We start from the raw sequence: 19,738 nt of genomic DNA on the forward strand, positions 1-19,738 counted from the left end.
CTCAGAGGCCAAACATTTGGCCATAGGTATTACAGACACGCTTAAATAAAGCCTTTACACACATGACACCCTGGTGAAAGCAGAAGGATAATGCATGCAGTGAGAACCCTCCTTACCTCTCCCAGCCAGAAAACAGGAACTATTCATCTGGAAAAGTAGTAATAGCAGAAAGGACACTTCCCAGCTAAGAGAAAAGCCCGTATTTGCCATTCAGCTAAAAACAGAAGACTCAGTAAAAAACATCTGGCATCCCTGACCATGGTAGGCAGGTTGGAACTAGATGATCTCAAGGTCCTTTCCAACCTTAACTATTCTATGATTCTATGAAACATCCCTGACTTGATTATTGTCTCAAAACTGACAGAGGAAACATATGTAGAGAAAATGAACAAAGACAAATACACTCCTGAACTAAAAAAAACCCACAAACAAATAAATGCATCTCTTATTTACCCAAGATCTGATCCAACTTTTAGAGTTTAGCTTGCAAGGATCAGATCAATACTGAGTAATTACCAATTACATGATTCTAAATCATATTAGTATGCTACCCCTACTACAATTGCACGCAAATATATCACAATTATTGTGTTACCCTCAGAACATCCTTCTGAGGAACAAACCTATTATTAGTTTAATACTCTATGATTTTATTAGCATTGGGGAACTAAGACAGAGGGGCTGAGAAATTTATTTAAGGTTTTCAGAGGACCAGACAGAGCCCAGATCTCCTGACTGCTTGCTTAATCTACTTACATATTTCAAAATCTACGTCACCACACATTTCAAACACCTCATTGAAAATACTGAAACTACTAGTAGACTGGTCACTTTAAAGCAGGTAACAAACACAATACTGACATTGTATCTTGGCACTCTATCAAATGAGATCTATCATAAACCACTGTTCTTTTGTCATGAATATCATATACAGACCCCTTTACATATACAGATGCATATAAGAAACTACAAAGGTAAGCTTTCAAAAAGCGATGAGGTCTGTCTTAGCATGGTAAGAAAGGGCTATGCATCCCATCTCCAACCCTTCCTCTGCCCACCCAGATGCCAGCACCAAAGCCCCCACGTGGCACCAGCACTACCCTCCCTTCTGTTTGTTCTTTTTTTCACTTAGGGTTTTGCTGGGATTTTGGTTTGGTTTGGGTTCTTTTGGGGGTTGTTTATATTTTTACTCCTCGAGACAGTATCAATCTAAGCTCTTCAGGAACTACATCCATTCAATGCCATGGATAGCAACAACATAGTACTTCATATATCGAAGTATTCTGGCATTTGAGCTACAGAATAAAGCAGTCATTTAAAACACAGAGTGAAAGTGTGAAAAGAGCTAAGAGCTCCAGTATCTTTGAAATACAGTGAGATTATGCATGTAGCTACTTTCAAATCACAGGACCAAAGATTGTGATACAGATCAATGTTTATCCGATAAATGCTGAACATACTCTAACGTACCAGTAAGGACAAACACATGGTATCAGGGAGTTGCTCTGGATCTGCTTTGACATAGTACAGAAAAACTGAAATTTTTCCTCTAATAAAATGAAAAAAGCATGTCCTGCATCAGAAAACAGTCAAAAAAAAAAGAGGATATTTTACATACATAACATAGAATCATAGAATGGCTTGGATTGGAAGGGACCTTTCAGACCATCTAGTTCCAACCTCCCTGACAACTTCCACTAGACCAGGTTGCTCAAAGCCCTGTGAAGCCCTGGCTTTGAACACTGACAGGGATGGGGCAGTCACAACTTCTCTGGGTAACTGTGACAGCGTCTGACCACCCTCATAGTGAAGAAGTTTTTCCTATGTCTAATCTAAATCTCCCCTCTGTCATCTTAAAGCCATTCCCCCTTCTCCTGTCAGTACATGGCCATGTCAAAAGTCCCTCTCCAGATTCCTTGTAGGCCCCCTCTTAGGTACTGGAAGCTGCTCTAAGGTCTCATATAAGCCTTCACTTTTCCAGGCTGAAAAAGCCTAACTCTCTCAGCCTGTCTTCATAGGAGAGGTGCTCCAGCCCACAGAGCATCTTCATGAGCCTCCTCTGGATTCATTCCCACAGGTCCATATCCTTGCTTAACAATATTTGGATAAAAAGGCAGGTTTTTATTTGGAAATCCCTTGTTTTGTTGATTTAAATCAAGTTCTTATTGTTACTTTTAGCTTAAGCACTTATGCATTAAAAACACACTTTTCCCAAAGGTTTTTGTTACCAGATTCATAAAAATATTGAGGAATATAAAATATTTTTAGACCAAGTGCATTTATCTCCTCTGCTGAGCTGAACTATTTTGTATGATGAGCAACAAACAGTGAAACTCCCCAGCTCTTATATTGGATTCTCTCCATCTTAAAAAACAAGACTCCTATGCCAGGATACATAATCTGAAAAGATGGCAATTCTCATGCAGTAGTACCAGCACTGCAGACTGACAAATCTTTTGTAGCCTGTTCAGCAACAGGACAGAATTACTTAGAACTGTCTTACACTCCTACCTCTTTTTTCCCCTCTTTCCTCACTTTTCTTTGAGGGCCAAATTATTCTTTACATTTATAATTAGCAATTACAGAAATACTTTACAAACCTTCCTGGAAAACAAGACAACCCAAAATTTCCTACTTTCATAAACAGTTTTAAGACAGAAACAAATTACAGGCATTGCTTGAGGACAGCTTTAGTAAGCAAAAGTCGATTATAAATCTTTAAAACACAGCTCTAACACATGGTAATGCAAGATCTACAAACAGTCGCTTGGCAATTCTCCTACAAGAGAAACACAAAATATTCAACACTGTACTGTGAACTTGGTAATACTGATATGAAATTGCCCCGAGTAGTTGATACTGGCACATGAAAATAAAGCAAAGCTCAGCAAGACACATGAAATTCAAGCATTTCCAATGTAGTTCCAACCAGCATAGCATAAATCAGCATGGGCATGTAATTCTTGGCTGTCTTGTTCGACATAAGTGAAGCAGAAATTATGTGTTGTTGCAGGTGTTTTGCAAGCAAACATGACGCCCCGCTGATGGTTAACAGACGGACTCTTTTCAAAGGAACATGAGCTGAAGGAAGATCTCCAAGCTGACGAATAAAAACACCCAGGTGGAAGCAGTTATGACCATCCCTGTGCTGGAGCAGTCAGCAGCATTGTGTTAAGATGGCACTGGAAACAGGCTGCTCCAAGGGGAACTACGGGCAGGCTCCAGCAGGCTCAAGAAGTATCTCTGGGGATGACAGCCACTTCCAGCTGGGCTGGTCGCCTGGCTGCTCAGTACGGGCAGCTCCATTTCGCTCTGACAATGTTTATCTCAGCCTGAAAGCTACACAACACCTGCAGTTTATGCTCACTGAGAAAACTGCCATTTCTAGCCCCTCAAAGCCAAATTCTAAAGTTATATGACCTATAATACTGTCAATCAAATTGATTATTTAATTTTGCAACTGCAGGGGTTTGTTTCTTATGCAGAGCCAAGGATGTGTAAAATACCTTTTGGACTTAAAGATGGTGTCTCTCTGCTACAGGTCTCTGACTTCTGAATATATGTTTTACATAAAATTCAAAGCATTCCAAGCAGTCAAACAGCCCCTCCAGTGGGCACGTTAGAGCAGCACGGGGGAAAAAAAAGGACTGGAAAAGAATCTGGTATTTGCAAAGTCATCTAGACTTTGCAATAAAATCATCACAAATTCAGCAGATATGCTCTTCATAACAGTAAAATGTCGACAAATCAATCCATAATACAGAGGGATACTTGACTTGCCAACCTGGGTGAATCGTCTTGGTTGGGTTTTTCTCCCTTGCTGTTCTACTGCCCCTCTGGAAAACTCCTGTGTAAATGATACACTGCAGGTCCATCCCCTCTGACTGCAGGCTGCTTTCAGGAGACAGCAGTGTGAAAAAAACTAAAGGCAGCTATAGAGACACTGGCAAGGCTGTTCCTGGACATGATCAGAAATTGCCTCTCAGCAGTGACACACACTGCTGATTTCAGAAAACACACATGAATAAACATGTGCATAAACTTGACTCAAAGCAATGCCACAGTAGTTCTGTCATCCATCAGATCTTAGGAGATAAACATGATGTGATGTTGGCTCTTGCTAGAAAGGCTTCCAAACCTAAAAGCTGCAACTAATTGGTGATTAAGTAGATAGCACTCTTCTCTTTGTGCATAACCAGTGTCCAAGCAATGGAGGAGGGAGCACTTGCTCCCAAGTCGGACAGATGTAACTAGGCTGAGAAAGACTGGTCAGAAAACAAAGATGCTGCTTGGAAAATAAAAATACAAATTGAAGGGTTGGCATCTGCTTTCATTTTGTGCTTTTCAAAATTAAAAATAGGAGAAAGAAGGAAATCTTTCAAATATTAGTTGAGGAACTCCTAACCATGTCTACTCCTGCAGCAAGGGTCACTGGAGATTACTGTACAGACCTGCTCCATGCTCAGTGAGTCAGATTAGGAGCCCATTCAGGTTACCTGCCTGCAAGCGTGTCTTCAGGGAGCACTCTATGAGGCCCTGTATGACATTCCCAGAGGGAAGGCTCAGGTCCCTTAACACCAAAATAGCTATCCACTACTCACTCAAGCGTTTGGGGATGTTGCTGGACCTACTCTGTGAAGCTTCAGCTACCCCATCTTTCTAATGACACTGTGAGACACACACACACAGAAAAAACAATATTCTTCAGCACAGAATGACCCCAACACCCCTCAAACACAGATATTTTTATCTCCTCCTACAAGGACACACAGCATGTCTGTAAAGCCTGATCACTGGCTGAATTCAGGACAGCGAAGAGCTGGTGATGGTCCCAGAAGAGGAACAATGCCAGTGCTGCTCTGTCATGTATAGCTTGGATTTTGCCTTTACAGGAGTATGAACTGTTAACTCTAGTGCCTGAGCCAAAGTCCAGCTCATCTTGTGTATTCCCTCTTCAGAGAGGGTACACAGAACATTACACATTTTCTTCACTGAACTGATGTGTGTTATTGCCATGCACTGCAAACCAGCTGCCCTTTTTCAGGCCAGAGAAATCAGCTTTTCAATTTTTCCTTTGTCCTTAGCCCTACAAATCACTATGCCTGTAAACAGCTTTGGTGCATTAATTATGCAATGCAAAACAACAGTGTGCTCATGATCAACTTCAGGACCAAAGTCCTATCAGACTACATAACGAAGAGTGCTGTACAGTGCACAGTACTACATGGCTGTCAAAAGGAAACAAGAGCTTTTTCATCAGCCCAGGTGTCCACGATGTGCTGCACTGGTTTTTGCCAGTTTTATTTAAAGGACCTAGAAGTATCGTGGCACATCAAAGCGGATTACAAAAAGGACTGAAGAACCTCAGCTGGATGTCATCCTTAATGTTACACTACTCCTTTCTCCTGAGAAAGGAGGGTGGATTCAGCACAACCTAAGTATTGTTCCTTGTACAAGGCAAAATCCTACTCTGTTCTCTCTGATTATCTCTTTCACTGTGCATATGCCCCAGGCACTGAAAGAGGAGGACATGGAGTCCTTCTAGAGGATCCTCCCAGTGACATGTACTCTATCAGCTCAGGCAAGACATTTCTCACACCAGGTAAGTGCTAGGGAGTCCCCACAACCTTTCCTCCATGCCAGCCTTGCCAAGGGGAGTGGTAGGGAAGGGTTTCCAGTGAGAAATGAGAAACCAGTGCCAAAGAGGAGGGGAAAGCGCAGAGAGACCGACAGCTCACCACAGAGGGACAAAAGCACAGAGACACAAAGTAGAGCCTTTGGTGTAATGAACTGAAATGGCCTTAACGGAGCCCTGCCTAGTATTTCCAGATGTCCTAGTAACATCAGGACAGTCCACTTCTCCACGATTCCTCAGGAATTTGTAGGGATGTCATCTGACAATCCTAAAACCTCACCCTAACTTCTTGCAAGCTGCGCTAAATCTAGAATTCTGCCATTAACCCCACTCAGTCTGGGTCAAAAGAGGGCAACATCAAGGCTCTGAAAGAAACCACCATCCAGCAAAGCCTATCTGAAGTTCCCAGCATTGTGAAAAGTGAGAGGTTCCCACTGGGGCTTTAATCGGTATTCTGTACGTGTCACTTGGCAAACCCAGCTTTGCCTGTGGTAACACTTTCCAGAACTTCTCGTATTTCCAAAACAAATTAGGTGATCTTTAAAACACAAAAAAAGGGGGGGGAAATAAACAACCCCAAAAACCCTCAAATAAATTATTTAGAATTTGCCACTCACCCTGCAGCAGCTTTAACAGGCATGAAGAATTTTAATGCATCTCTCATATAGTGTACTTGATGCACCTACATGTCCAATTAGCAAAAAACCATAAATATCTCATTAAAATATATAAACATATATTACTTTGGTTTCCTACATTTCACCACTTCCTGGACATTTATGAAATGCATTTCATTTTAGGAGACAACACTCCATCACATTCTGTCCCCTGTAAAGACCTTTGCACACTTGTGCTTCTTTGTTATTGACAAATGTCTCCATTGCACGGGATTTCTCATGGAATTTAAAATAAACACCTACAAAAACATTCTACTCAGTCAACAGAAACCCTCGTTGAAGAGGAGAAAGTTGAGGTCTTCTTGTTGTGTGCTTTCAGTTGGATGCATCACTTCTTGCTTAAACTTTTAAATTACATTGCAGGGTTCTTCACTCTGTTATTGACTGACCTGAGATTTCTGGCAAGTTATTTCACCACTCTGCAGTTCTGTCTCTTCCTACCTATCCGCTCTGTCTAATCAGCCTTTACAAACCCTTTGGGGCAGCAACTGCTTCTCACTGCCAGCTTGTAGTATCTGCCTCCATGGGATGTGATTTCAGTTGTCTTGATAGACTAAGAATAACATCCATGTTTTAAAATATTAGGTTTTTAAAGAATAAAAAGCAATTGCATTGAAGCAATATAGTGCCAGTTCTATTGGTAAACCATACCTATTTAGACAGATCCTTTCTTTCTAAAAAGCCAGACAGGCTTTACCTAACAAAACAAACCACACCAAAACAAAAACATACAAAGACAACACACATGGTGAAAATACAATCAGTAAGATTGTGAAACTCAGTGATTTCCCAGGAGTTTTTAAGAACAACATCTCACAGCCTAGATCAGAAGACCAAAGCTGTGAGGAAGTTTTGCGCAGTCCCAGCTTCCTTCCCACACTGAAATTCGAGGAGGCTGGTGAGGGCACCAAGGGTAGCTCCCTGCTGGGGGAGCCTGAATAAGCTCTTTTTGTATAGGATTTTTAGAATCTGGAAGCTATTCAGATCATTTAATCACATGCGTAATATTAGTGTCTAGAGAGATAGATGTGAAGACTTATGTTCTAAAGTCCTATCTGCAAATCTCTTTCCCAGGAGCATCCTCCTCACTAGCTGGCCAGCTACAGAGGGATGAATTCTGTAGCTCACTGCAACCAGTCTCTACAGCAATTGGTGAGAAAGTCACTTACTAATGACTAGAAAGCTACTTAATATTGACCTGAAATAACACTATTGGATCCCAACTGGATCTGCTACATCTCCTAACAGAAACTGATACTGCTCTGGCCGTGTGCAGGAGGTGCTTTCCCAGGTATGGGGGGGGGGCGCAGAGGGGGAAATCTTCAGTTTCTTCAACTTTTACATTCAGAAACACTTCATTTTATTACCCTTAAAACACACACACAGACATGAGTCCCCGTCAAGGCAAAACAGCTGTTACACTTCTGCAAGTCAGATTAACCGCACACAACCCCCCTAAAGTATTTCACACATATTTAAAGGAGACATTTTTAAATTTTATGGGTTCATCTGTTCTGAAGAGTATTTCAGTACATTAGTACCACAGGCATGACAAAAAAACTCAACATAAATATGAATCCAGAAGACCTTTTAATTAATATTTCAATTACTGCCTTTTTAATTAAGAAAAGCCAACATCTTGATTTTACTTTATTTTCCCCACAAAACCTCTAGTACTGTGATGCAATTCTTTTCCTGAAATCTTTTAATGCTATTTTTACTGGAAAATTACCAAATAGAGTGAGCGTTGAAAAAGCACTTTTTACTGGCTTATCAGAAATTCCAGTAATTCTTCTAGAAGTTTACAGAGGGAAAATGTTCTTCCAGAAGTAAATGGAGCAGATAAAAAGAAAAGCTAAATTCATCATGAAATTTATTCTCTGTACACAGTTGTCCTGGATTCTCCTCCCCATCCCACTCAGGGAATGGAGGGAAAGGGGGGCTGAGCGAGGGGCTACATGGCACTTAGTTGCCTGCTGGGTTTAAACCACAACCATAGCTAAGGGGTTTTGAACAGGCTTCACTAGGAGTAGCTGCAATGGAAAAACCGTGAGAAAAGAGACCTCTGCTACCAATAATAGAAGCTCCATGTTAGTCATAACTAGTTATTTTCTCTTAAATCATACTGCTCAACTTTTATCTACCTCACAGCTTCCATCACCAAGACTGAAAAATTCTCAATTTGAGTTACAGATCCTATGTTAAAATTAAACAAAATATTTCCAATAACTATTACCAACAGTCATTACAGCTAACTCTGAATTTACAGTGAATACTTCCTTACATTGCCATAGAAACTAAGACTCCCAAGTTGGTATTGTCATACTACTTGCTAGAACAAAAAGGCAGCTCCTCTCACCGAAAGGTTTCAGACTTTATACATCACACAACAGACTGACGTAACAAATCTAACACAGAGAGCAAAATCAGAAATACCAGCAAAAACAATCATTGTCATATAATGAACAGGAGTCACAACCCACCTCCCGGTACCATCAACAGCAGAGTAGGCATCAAAGTTCATCTGAGCTTCAAGGACAGTTTCACGAAAGAAGAGCGTAGCAGCTGTGCAGGAAATCTGGGGGCTAATTATATCTTACCTAAGCAAAGCACACAACAGTTTAAACAGACAGTGCTCACCTCCTGCCACAATCCTCTACAAGAGTTTAGCAGCTGCTGCTCCCACTCCATAAGGGCTGCACTTCGGTGATGAGAGCACGTAGGTGCTCTATTAGGTTATTAACTCTGCCACAGGACTCTGCCACACTTTGAAATATAAAATGTTGTTCTTATAAAAATACAAGAAAGAGAATTAAAATATGAGATTAATCCTTGTTTATAGTAACGTACCGTTTTGGAAGCATAAGAGAAGCTTATGTGACATTTATTGACACAGATTTAGTACAAAGAAGGACTTGGGTGAGAAGTAACAGAAACTAACACAGCCTTTTAATTTCATAAAGAACCAGCCATGTGAATGTAACACATCAGAAACTCTTCAGTATTACTCATACAAGGTACAAATAGCACCACTCCTCAGTTTTAAACCTGAGTTTAAAATCAACAAAAAATGTGTGTGTTACAAGAATTTACATGTGAAGCGGATGTCCTGGAATCAGACTGAAGATCCACTTTTGTTCCCTTTCAGCTTCTGTAGCACAAGTTAGGTGTGGCTTTATGAAATGCTTATATTTCATCCAAAATATGCAGATTAGTGAAGGACTGCCATGAAGGAAACAAAGCTGGAAGATTAAAAAAAAAATAATAAACCCATATAAAATGTACAATTTAACAAAACATATTCTGCATTTCATTTTGAGAAATGCAAGGACAATGTGATATATGCAGATACCAAGATTAAGTAAGCCAGTAATAAAGGACAACTTGTACCTGTTTGTAGGACTTCCATTCTGGAATACTAATGTTACATTAACACAGCTACACAATTTACTTTCTAATATACAGTGCAGAAAATTCTGCTCATTATCTTCCTACTATTATTTTCCAGTTGTTCTGCTATTCATAGCAAATCTATGAGAACTGCTCATAACTATAAAACCTATTTCTAGTTGCTTTCTTTCTGCATACTGAGGACACAATATTTCATCTATTCTGAGTTTTTAAAAACAAACAAACTCACTATGACTCTGCAGACAGTGAATGATCTCAATTTTGTCCTCAGTGTTTCACCTAACCAACCTCCAAAGGATAACCCAATGTGATAATCTGGGACTCTGTGAACAATTTAGTATTTCTGGATAATTCTATGAAATAAGTGCCATCACTCCCTATAGAGACTACCATATGTTGTCAAGGCTGTGTCACGCATCTCCCAGACCAGGGACAATGGGAGACTGCTACACCATGCTTGCTCCCATCAGAACAGGAATGATCTGGAATCATGGAATGCCAAAATTCTGGGTCAAAACAAGTTTCTGTATGATTTCTGAAGTAAATTCAAGCATAGAGGGTAGAAATATCTTACTGGCACAACAAACTAGTTGGTGCTAATGCCAGACATTGGTGGCAGGTAGGGCTGTATGGCCTATAAGAAAGAAAAGGTATATGGGGGAAGCTCCTTGAAGTACATTGATTTGAACTAAGTATTACTCAGGACAGAAAAATGTGATACAGACATGTAAGGAGACATTATTTCATCTCACATATTCTTTTCTGTTAGTGGACACAGACACTCTGCTTTGTCTACAAACCATGAAACATGCTTGGTTTTTCCTTTGTTTTCACATGGCCCTGAACACCTGATCTGTAACCCTTCTTTCCCAAGATCAGAAAAGAAAGGTGCAGAAATTACTTCGTGCTTGTGGGCCAGCACTACTTCTACAGACGAATGACACCACAACCATTTGGGTATCAGAGGAGGATGAATAGTGGTAGTAAATGGAGTTCAATCCAGTGTGGCGGCTTACAAGTGGTGTTCTTCAGGGCTCAGTATTGGGCCCAGCTCTGTTTATAATCTTTATCAATTATCTTGATGAGGGCATGGAGTGCACCATCGGTAAGTTTGCAGACACCACCAAGTTGGGTGGGAGTGTTGATCTCCTTGAGGGTAGGAAGCTCTGCAGAGAGATCTGGACAGGCTGGATCAATGGGCTGTGGACAATGGTATGAGGTTCAACAAGGCTCAGCACTGGGTCCTGCACTTGGGCCACAACGACCCCAGGCAACACTACAGACTTGGGGAAGAGTGGCTGGAAAGCTGCCTGGTGGAAAAGGACCTCGGGGCGCTGACTGACGGCTGCTGAACATGAGCCACCGTGTGCCTATGCAACCAAGAAGGCCAAGAACATCCTGGCCTGTATCAGCAATAGCATGGCAGCAGGGCCAGGGCAGTGATCATCCTCCTGTACCGAGCACTGGTGAGGCTGTACCTCAACTCCTGTGTTCAGTTCTAGGGCCTTCATTACGTAAGAGTCATTGAGGCGCTGAAGCGGGTCCCAAGAATGGCAATGAAGCTGGTGCAGGGCCTCGAGCACAAGTGTGATGGGGAACAGCTGAGGGAACTGGGTTTGTTTATCCTGGAGAAGAGAAAGCTTCGGGGAACTTTCTTGCTCTCTACAACTGCCTGACAGGAGGCTTTAGCAAGGTGTCAGCCCCTTCTTCCAAGTAACAAGTGATAGCACAAGCGGAAATGGCCTCTAGCTGCACCACAGGAGGTCTAAATTGGATTTCTTCACCATAAGGGTTGTCAAACACTGGAAGAGGCTGCCCGCGGAAGCGGCGGAGTCACCATCCCTGGAGGTATTTAAGAGACATGTAGATGTGGCACTTGGCAGTGCTGGGTTAACAGCTGGACTTAATGATCTTAAAGGCTGTTTCCAACCTGAACTATTCTGTGATCCTATGACTTCAATGTATTTTGAGGAACCAAAATGCACATTCCCTGTGCCGTGTTTACCTGGGCTAGAGAATCTCCCCAGGGCTGTACAGTCTCTCTTGAACATGACAGAACATCTGATTTCTAAAACCAGCAATATTTTAGTTTCTGAGGCTTTTTCTTTGGGTTTCTCTCCCACATTTTACTTTTTCACTTTTGTTCCGTGTCTTAGTTTCCTTCTTCTCAAGTTCATGCATTGTGTAAATAATCAAAGGCATCCAGAAGAAATGTCTAAAGTGGATAAGCAGAGTGAAACAGCATTATTGACATACTACTCACCATAACCTATGTAGAAACCTGCTGTGTTGACAGCAACATACCTTTTGATTAAGCTGTACGGATCCTAGAAATCTACCTGTGCTGACTGGGAGTTCAGAAATAATGCATTTGTGGTTCACTGACACACTAAATAAGGTAAATACCACAGCAAGTATGCACAAACATTGGCCTTCTGTCAACTCTCCTTCTAGTGAAGGATCCAAATTATGAATAAGAGGTTTGAATAAATGATGAAACTTTTTTAGGCAAATATTAAAATAATATTCAAAATGTAAGGAACTGTTTTAGAGATTTTCAGTTATTAAATCCCTTCACTCTCTTACTTTTCTCTTTGTTCTGCCATTCAATTTTCCATTGTGGTAGCTCTGGCCTACAGTGATAAAGCTGCACAAATGGCCAGCAAAACTATTACACCTTCTTACTGGACAGATTTCCATGAGGTTCAAAGAAAGCCGATTCATAAAATCAGGTGTTCTGAAGAGAAACTGTTGGGATCACATCCCCTGTAACTTTAGAAAATTCAGCTAGGGCCAGCACTGCAATGACATTCAGCAACAAAAAACAAAGATACGACACTTTTCCACCAAAATCAATACCTTCAAACTCTGCACTACAGACTGCACCTGCCTGGGTAGGCAGCTAGCCAGTCTCATCTTAAAGCTTACGATCATTTTTTTTCCTACTGCAAGATACTGTGCCATACTGCACACTGCTTGCCCACAAGGCTGAACGGGTTCATTGTCACTATCATATAAATATGCATTAAAATGTGTATGAAAAACATTCTAGATTAGCACTGTAGCCCATACATATCACTATGTATTACATTCTTGTGTAGCAGTACTACAGAGTCTTACACATTCTCAACCTACAAAGTTCCATAAATAGCTTTCTCAAAAAAAAAAAAAAATAAATACAGATATGCATGTATCACAGAATCACAGAATGGTTAGGGTTGGAAAGGACCTTAAGATCATCTAGTTCCAACCCCCACCCCCCCATTAAACAATGTTACTCAAGGCTCCATCCAACCTGGCCTTGAACAACGCCAGGGATGGAGCATTCACAACTTCCTTGGGCAACCCATTCCAGTGCCTCACCACCCTAACAGTAAAGAACTTCTTCCTTACATCTAACCTAAACTTCCCCTGCTTAAATTTGAACCCATTAGCCCTTGCCCCCAGTGAAGAGTTCAAATACACTCATGTATTTATAAACACATATTACATGTATGGAAGAAGAAAAAAATTACTTCCAGAATGTTAATGCAGCCAAATGATAGCATTATGTTCTTCGACACTTGCCTTGATTCTCTGCAGCAAAAAATGTCTCCCCTCTCCTTTTTTTTAATGTTTATACTGCTAAGAGGAAGAAGAACAAGAAACATCTGCTTCTGCAAGTACTGCAGCACTTTCCTCTCCACCACCGTTTCTAAATCACAGTTATGTCCACCTCTTCATATAAATCCCTTCTGAAGGAGCACTTTCTCCATGTATACTTCTCCATGTATACCACTTCTTTTATACAAAAAATGTAGATGAATATTTTATCAACTCTTTCATGTCATGAAAGGAGCTCCTCATCTATAAGGAGTAAGGAGAGCACAAACACTGAAAGCAAGAGCTCAGAATCCGTATCTTTCATGAAATACTGAATTAATGCAGGTGAAGTTATAGGGTGCATAAAGTAAGTCAGATGCAATTTTACCCCCTCATACAAGTACTTTCCTTTGATGTCAACAGTATCAACAGATGGACAAGTGTTAGTGCAAGATGAACTTTACCATATGTGACTCAACAGAACTAAGCACAGCACTCTCAATTATTTCATTTCTTGAAGGAAATAGAGCACTAACAAAGTCTTAGCTCCATCCTTTAATGGCACACTGATGGATATAATTCTACTGCCAATGAACCCACAGAGCTCCTGACATGAAACACCACAATCTCTCTGGAGGAGCTGAAGAATAAATCACAGGCTACATGAGTCAGAAGTCAGCTTCGATGGTCTTTAAATTAAGATGGACAAGCATAAGAACAACATAAAGTAATGGTAAAAAGAGAACTCTGAATTCAATTTCTAAAATAAGTAAAATCCTAAGGAGCACAAATTAGGTCTGAAGTACAGGTTATTTTCAAAGCCTGTGTTTGCATTAGATACCAGCAGTGCAACCATGCAGGTTTTCATAGTTGAGTTTGTTTTTTGCAAGACCCTTGTGATTTTTTGATATTTTTTTTTATTTAGGAAAATCATACAGCTTTCTACTGTAAAATACTGCTCTATTAGCAAAGAAAATATTGTCCAATATCCAATTCTTGGAATATACTAAATATTGATACCCAGGAAGAAAAGACACCAAAAGACAATTTGTATGCATAGAGTATTTAATGAACATAGAAAAGAATTACTGATGAACTTAAATAACCAAAGAATTTCTTAAAAACATAATTATACACAACCCATTACAAGGCTACTAAACCCCTGAGCCACAGATCACTGGGTGCTGGGACGGTACTGTCCTGTCTTTTCACTCTTTGCTGGGAAACCACTGTCACCACTACAAGGACTAGGATGTGGAGGATGCAGGCCTCCACCCTGTCTAGACTTGGCGACTCTTGTATCCATGCTAACGAGGGTTCAAGTCTTCTCCTGATTGGGAAAGCACTTGCAAATATGCCCAAGTCCACCTACAGTTAGCTAAACATTTTTGTGTATGCTTACTGTTAAGTCAGTTATTAGGCTGAGAAAGTAAAACTCATTTGAAGTTCCTCCTTACATTACATGTACTACATGCCTTTTTTGCATAAGGAGCTATAGCATTGTGGGTTGAAGCTTAAAGTCTGATCATTTAGAGTTAAATCAAACATTAGAAAGTGAAAAGCATCAATATTATTCGTATTTCATATGGTCCAGCCACTAAATAAAAGTAAATGAAAATGCTCAGCTAGACCACATGGTTAACTTAGTATGTATGTGTAGGGCAGCAACTCCAAGACAAAATCTGTCGCAGTGCTCCTGAGTTCCAAAATCCATGTTTTCAGGCTGTTCCTTGGAATTCTACTGAAGGCATCTGTGGAAGTTTGTAATTCTATGCAAATAATAAAGATCCTAGTTTATGCAGTACAACTGAGTTGGCTGTTCTTGCAACCCTTCAAACTAAAACCAAAGCTACATTGGAATCGTCTGCACATCATGGACCTGTGTTGCCTGCTGATGGAATCTCTAGAGAAAGATATTGTGGGTCTGAGATGGCAGTGATGAACAGAGAGTGGAACTGGAGAAAACTGCTCCTCACATGACTCTTCCCCGTGTGACTACTTATCCAAATTAGGATGCCTTCCCTTAACACATTGCTACTTTTACAATTACGCATCTGTGCCATCTGTGGGAAGGAGCTAGTACTTAATCTGAACTGCTCTACATGTAAAAACAATCACATCTGAAATTCAGAAGTATTTCTTTCAGAAACAGTAACACTCTTTTCTTCACCGGAGAGAGCAGAAGGTCAGAATGCGTAACATTTGCAAATATGCCCAACTACTTTGACTGCTTTCACTTCTCTCACTGAAAGGGTATATATTCGAAAAAGCATTTGACATTACAGAGGAAATCCTGCCTTTTTTTATTTGATGTCAAGGTCAGTTTTGCCATTGACTTCACCTGGGCCAAGATTTCACCCCATGTGTTTTAAGAGAATCTCTGTGACTCTGCCAACAGTAGCACAGTAAGTGCCTCACAAAAAAAAAAAAAGAAAGTTAACAAGAAAACCCAAACAGGAAACAGCCTCCAAGGAATACTTCTCTGCAACTCTTACAATTAAGATTAAAAAATAACAACAATAATGGTTCTTACAATCTTTTCTTCCCAAGCAAAACCAGGCAACAGTTTCCTGCATTAAAACCTTATTTGTTGCCTGTCACACTTAGGAGAGCTCTATGTCAGATCATATTGTGGAACTGCTAATTATCTCACGATGTTTACTCCCCCTGATGATATACAGCAACTCTCACATTGTGATTGTTTTTTTCTAAGTTAGTATTTTTAGCTCGGGATGTTCAGCTCATATAAACCAGCAATATTCCGTTGGCCTTTCTTAAGTATTTCCCTTGTAATGTGGTAAAAGATGAAGTGTTTTATTATTTCAAAAAGGGGGGGGGAGGCTTTATTCAAACATAATGTAATGAAAAATCATGAAAGCATCTTTATTTTCCATACTTAAAAACAGCTAACTCTTGCAAACTTAATTAGCCATTCCCTGACTTCATCTACAAGTGAATTTTCACTACTGAAATATCAAAACTTTCAAACAAGAGAAATACTCAGTCTCTTAAGCATCACATCATAAATAGTAGTGTCCTACCTCCACATTCTCTGACTTCATTCCTAGGCAGCACTGAAAAAGCAGCTACCATCACATGGTGCATTCAAGGTCATGCTATTCTAATTGACAGAAATATCATTGATAAATTACCCAGAAACAATGATAATAGAGTCATTAACCTTGTTCCAGCACATGAAAGGTGTTTCATAATTAAAAGGAGAAGGAAAGTTACAAAAACATATACAGGTTTTACTGCCCAGGTTTTATTCTCCTACACACTACTGTTAGGGAATAGTAATGTGTTAACGTAGTGCCTGCTGTCTGTGCTTTGCAATCAACGGGTGCAGAGATTACACTGGAGGAGGAGTCAGGTGGTAAAATACACAAACCAGTGACCTTTAAAAAAATAGGAAGCTGGATCCAGAAGGCCTCTCCCTTTGGCGAAGTGAAGGATGCTGGAGCACAAGAAAGATATTCCAGCCAGGAAGTCTCTCTCAGTCCAAGAATCTATGCCGAATTGTCACTTCCAAACACAGAGTCATTTGGCCAGTGCTTTGACAACATGCATTAAAAGTGTAATGGACTGCATACTGAAGTGAAACTCATAGAAATAGATAGATATTGCGTGGAATTTAGAATTCATCCTCTATGTCTCATTCAAGAAACTTTCAGCTATCTACACACTAAAAGCCTGACTAATGTCCCTAATTTGCTGCATGACAGATATCATTATTAAGGGTATACCCATTAATGAATAATCGCTGAGTGCTTTGACTTAAGAGAAATATTAGAAAAACAGTGGTGAGCCTGTTTCACGCAGTAAATGACTGTGTACCCTTATCTTCTTGATACTTCCACTACTGCTTCTTTTTGAATCCTAGCACAGTTAGCCCACTCATGCTAACATTATTACTAAAAAGAAACTATAGGGCAGGTTTCCTGGAGTTCAGGTGCCCAGAGATGACACTATACTGAATGCCAGAATCCATTGTACTCCTTTCTAATCCTGAACTACTGTGTCTCCCTGCATTGCCTGACTACAAAGATCCAATCTACAACATATTGCACAATTTACCCTAAAGGACAAACAGAAAAATCCCAGATCATGTCTGTATTCAGAGGTTTGACCTTATGCATATAACTGATTATATCATAAAGTACATTCTGAAGACCTGAGTGAAAGTCATATTATTTCTACTGATTCTGTTGCGGCTGGATAAACCATTAATAGGCATATCCTTCAAGCATCCAGACTTGTCACAAATGACACCTGGAACAATAACCAGGAACGTCAAGGGGAACTCTCCTGTATGTCCTCTGAGCAGAGGCTACAGTTACCAAGCACAGGCGCCTCTGATACACAGCATCTAACATCTTCCCACCAAAGAAACCCCCAACTTTTTCGAGGCTGAGCTCAGCGCCGGACTGAATCGTTTACTTTAATTCCAGCCGCTGCACCAACCACGGCCAAGGAGCACCTACAAACTCGTTTCCCAGCGCAGTTAACGGCTCCTGTGCTTGAAACGCTACTGGGGTAGCAGAAACCTCCTTACAAGCGTTCAGCTGCAAACAGCCCAACTCAGCATAGCTTAAAGAAGCCAGAAACACACATGTAAACAGCATCTGTGGCGTCTCTTCTTAACTGACTTTCCTGGAAACACATTAACCTATTACAGTACTTTGAAAATAAAACAGGAGAAGCAGAGGAGAGGCAAAAGTAGATCGCTCCCTCCCTAAAGTTTCTTTTTGCTTCTCCCTCCCACTTTTGCTGCTCTCCACGTACTCCCGAATTAGAGATCGCTTCCACCGGGTATCAAATGAATGACTTCTCCGCTCATGACATTCGAGAGATGCTGCAGCCGCCCTGGGTGCCGGCGGGGACCGGGCGTGCAGCGCACACCCCCAAGCCCAGACGGCCGGCGCGTAACGGAGGGGAAACCCGGCTCCGCCGCCGTCCCCTGCCGCCGCACCGGCCCCGGCAGCAGCATCAGCCGGTGCGGGGGGTGCGGCCCCTCCCGCCGCATGGCGAAGCGCTGCCACTGACGCACATTTAATTCGCCGGGCTGCGGGCACTGCGCGGCGCCGCTCGCATCCTCCCCCCGCCGGCGGGCAGGGGGAAAGTCAAACTGCAGCAACAAAGTTGGTCCCCCCCGTTATCCCCAGACCTGCCCCGGGCCCTCCGGGAAGCGGGGGGCAGCGGAGGTGGGGGGGAGCCCGTGCCCGCCTTACCTTGCTTGACGCACTTGAGCCGGATGGGGTCTTTGCAGTGCTTGATCACGGCCAGCACATCCCTGATGGTGAGCCCGGCCACTGGGGTCTCGTTCACCTCCAGCAGCAGCTCCTCCGGCACTAACTTGCTGCCGCCCTCATAGGCCACCTTGCCGGGCTTCACCTCCCCCAGGTAGGGGAACTGCCCGTTCTCGGCGCCCCCCTTCAGCTCGAAGCCCAGCTGCCCCTCCGGGTTCCTCACGATCACAATCTCGTGGACTCGGCTCGTCCAGTGGCTTTTCTTCTTCAAGCCCTTGGACATTGCCGTGGGGATGCTCTGCCCGACTCTCTCCCGGTATATTCCGTGCTCCTTCCCTCCCTCCCTCTCGTCCCCCCCCCCTCCCCGGGGCAGCCGGGCTCCTCCGGGGCAGGCTCGGGGCGGGCGGGGAGCAGCCGGCCAACGGGAGGGAGGGCGCGGCTGCCCCGCGGGCTGCGAAGCTGGGTCGGGGAGCGCCTCGCTGCCCTCTCCGGCCGGCTTTAGCTGATATCCATGGCAGCCGCGGCGGCCGGGACCCTGCGGAGCGTGGATGTACTAGTTGTAGAGAAACTGGCAGCGGGGAGGTAGGAGGGAGGGAGGGGACGGCCGCGGCGGGGGAAGAAGGGGGGGGGAGAGGAGGAGGGGTGTCGGTGTCGGTGCCAGAGCGAGGCGGGCGCTGCCTTGCCGCTCCCGCCTCGCCTGACCCGGTAGTGAAGGCCGAGAGAGAGGCTGCCTCTCACGGCCGGCAGCGGGCGGAGAGCGGCCCGGGCCGGGCGAGACACCGGGCGGGCTAGAGCGGTGACCCCCCGGACCGGAACACCTTGGACCGGCCCCTGCGACAGGGGGCGCCCGCGGGCAAGATAGCGCTGGGGGTTCTGGCCCGTTCAGGAGCCGCAGCGTCGGGCGAGCCGGCAGCGGGCCTGGGGTGGGGGACACCGGAGGGGTGGTCTGCTGGAGTTTGGGAAGAGCCCGAGATGGAGAGGAAGAGGGATGGGTGCTGCGGTCCGTGTTCTGCTCGTGGCAGGGAAGGATGCAGTAGCGACAGACGGGCTATAAGTTGTGCCCCGAAACCAAGTGACAGCCGTTTACACAGGTGTCTTGGTGTTACAAACGCTTGCTGAGAGGTTTCCTTCTGTTCAGAGGTCTCACACTCGTGGAGTTGTAGATGAGCACAGTTTTTAGCGCA

At 42.8% G+C, this 19,738-nt stretch overlaps 1 protein-coding gene across 14 annotated transcripts in view; it reads right to left on the reverse strand.

The window, feature by feature from the left end:
• Positions 1-19,106, reverse strand: part of MAGI2 (membrane associated guanylate kinase, WW and PDZ domain containing 2) — a 728,751-nt gene extending 709,645 nt beyond the window's left edge. For 12 of the 14 annotated variants that reach the window (XM_061366359.1, XM_061366354.1, XM_061366365.1 and 9 more), the window contains exon 1: positions 18,537-19,104. In XM_061366359.1, the coding sequence (XP_061222343.1) occupies positions 18,537-18,837 (301 nt within the window). In that variant the 5' untranslated portion in view covers positions 18,838-19,104. Of the gene's footprint in view, positions 1-18,536 lie in introns of all 14 variants that reach the window. The other 2 variants (XM_061366360.1, XM_061366361.1) reach the window with 2 other exon arrangements.
• Positions 19,107-19,738: the final 632 nt, after the last annotated feature.

Source organism: Neopsephotus bourkii, unplaced genomic scaffold (assembly GCF_033783945.1).
Source record: "Neopsephotus bourkii isolate Nb327-2 ecotype Australia unplaced genomic scaffold, CSIRO-AGI_Nbou_v1 NB_1328, whole genome shotgun sequence".
Classification (NCBI taxonomy): Eukaryota; Metazoa; Chordata; class Aves; order Psittaciformes; family Psittacidae; genus Neopsephotus; species Neopsephotus bourkii.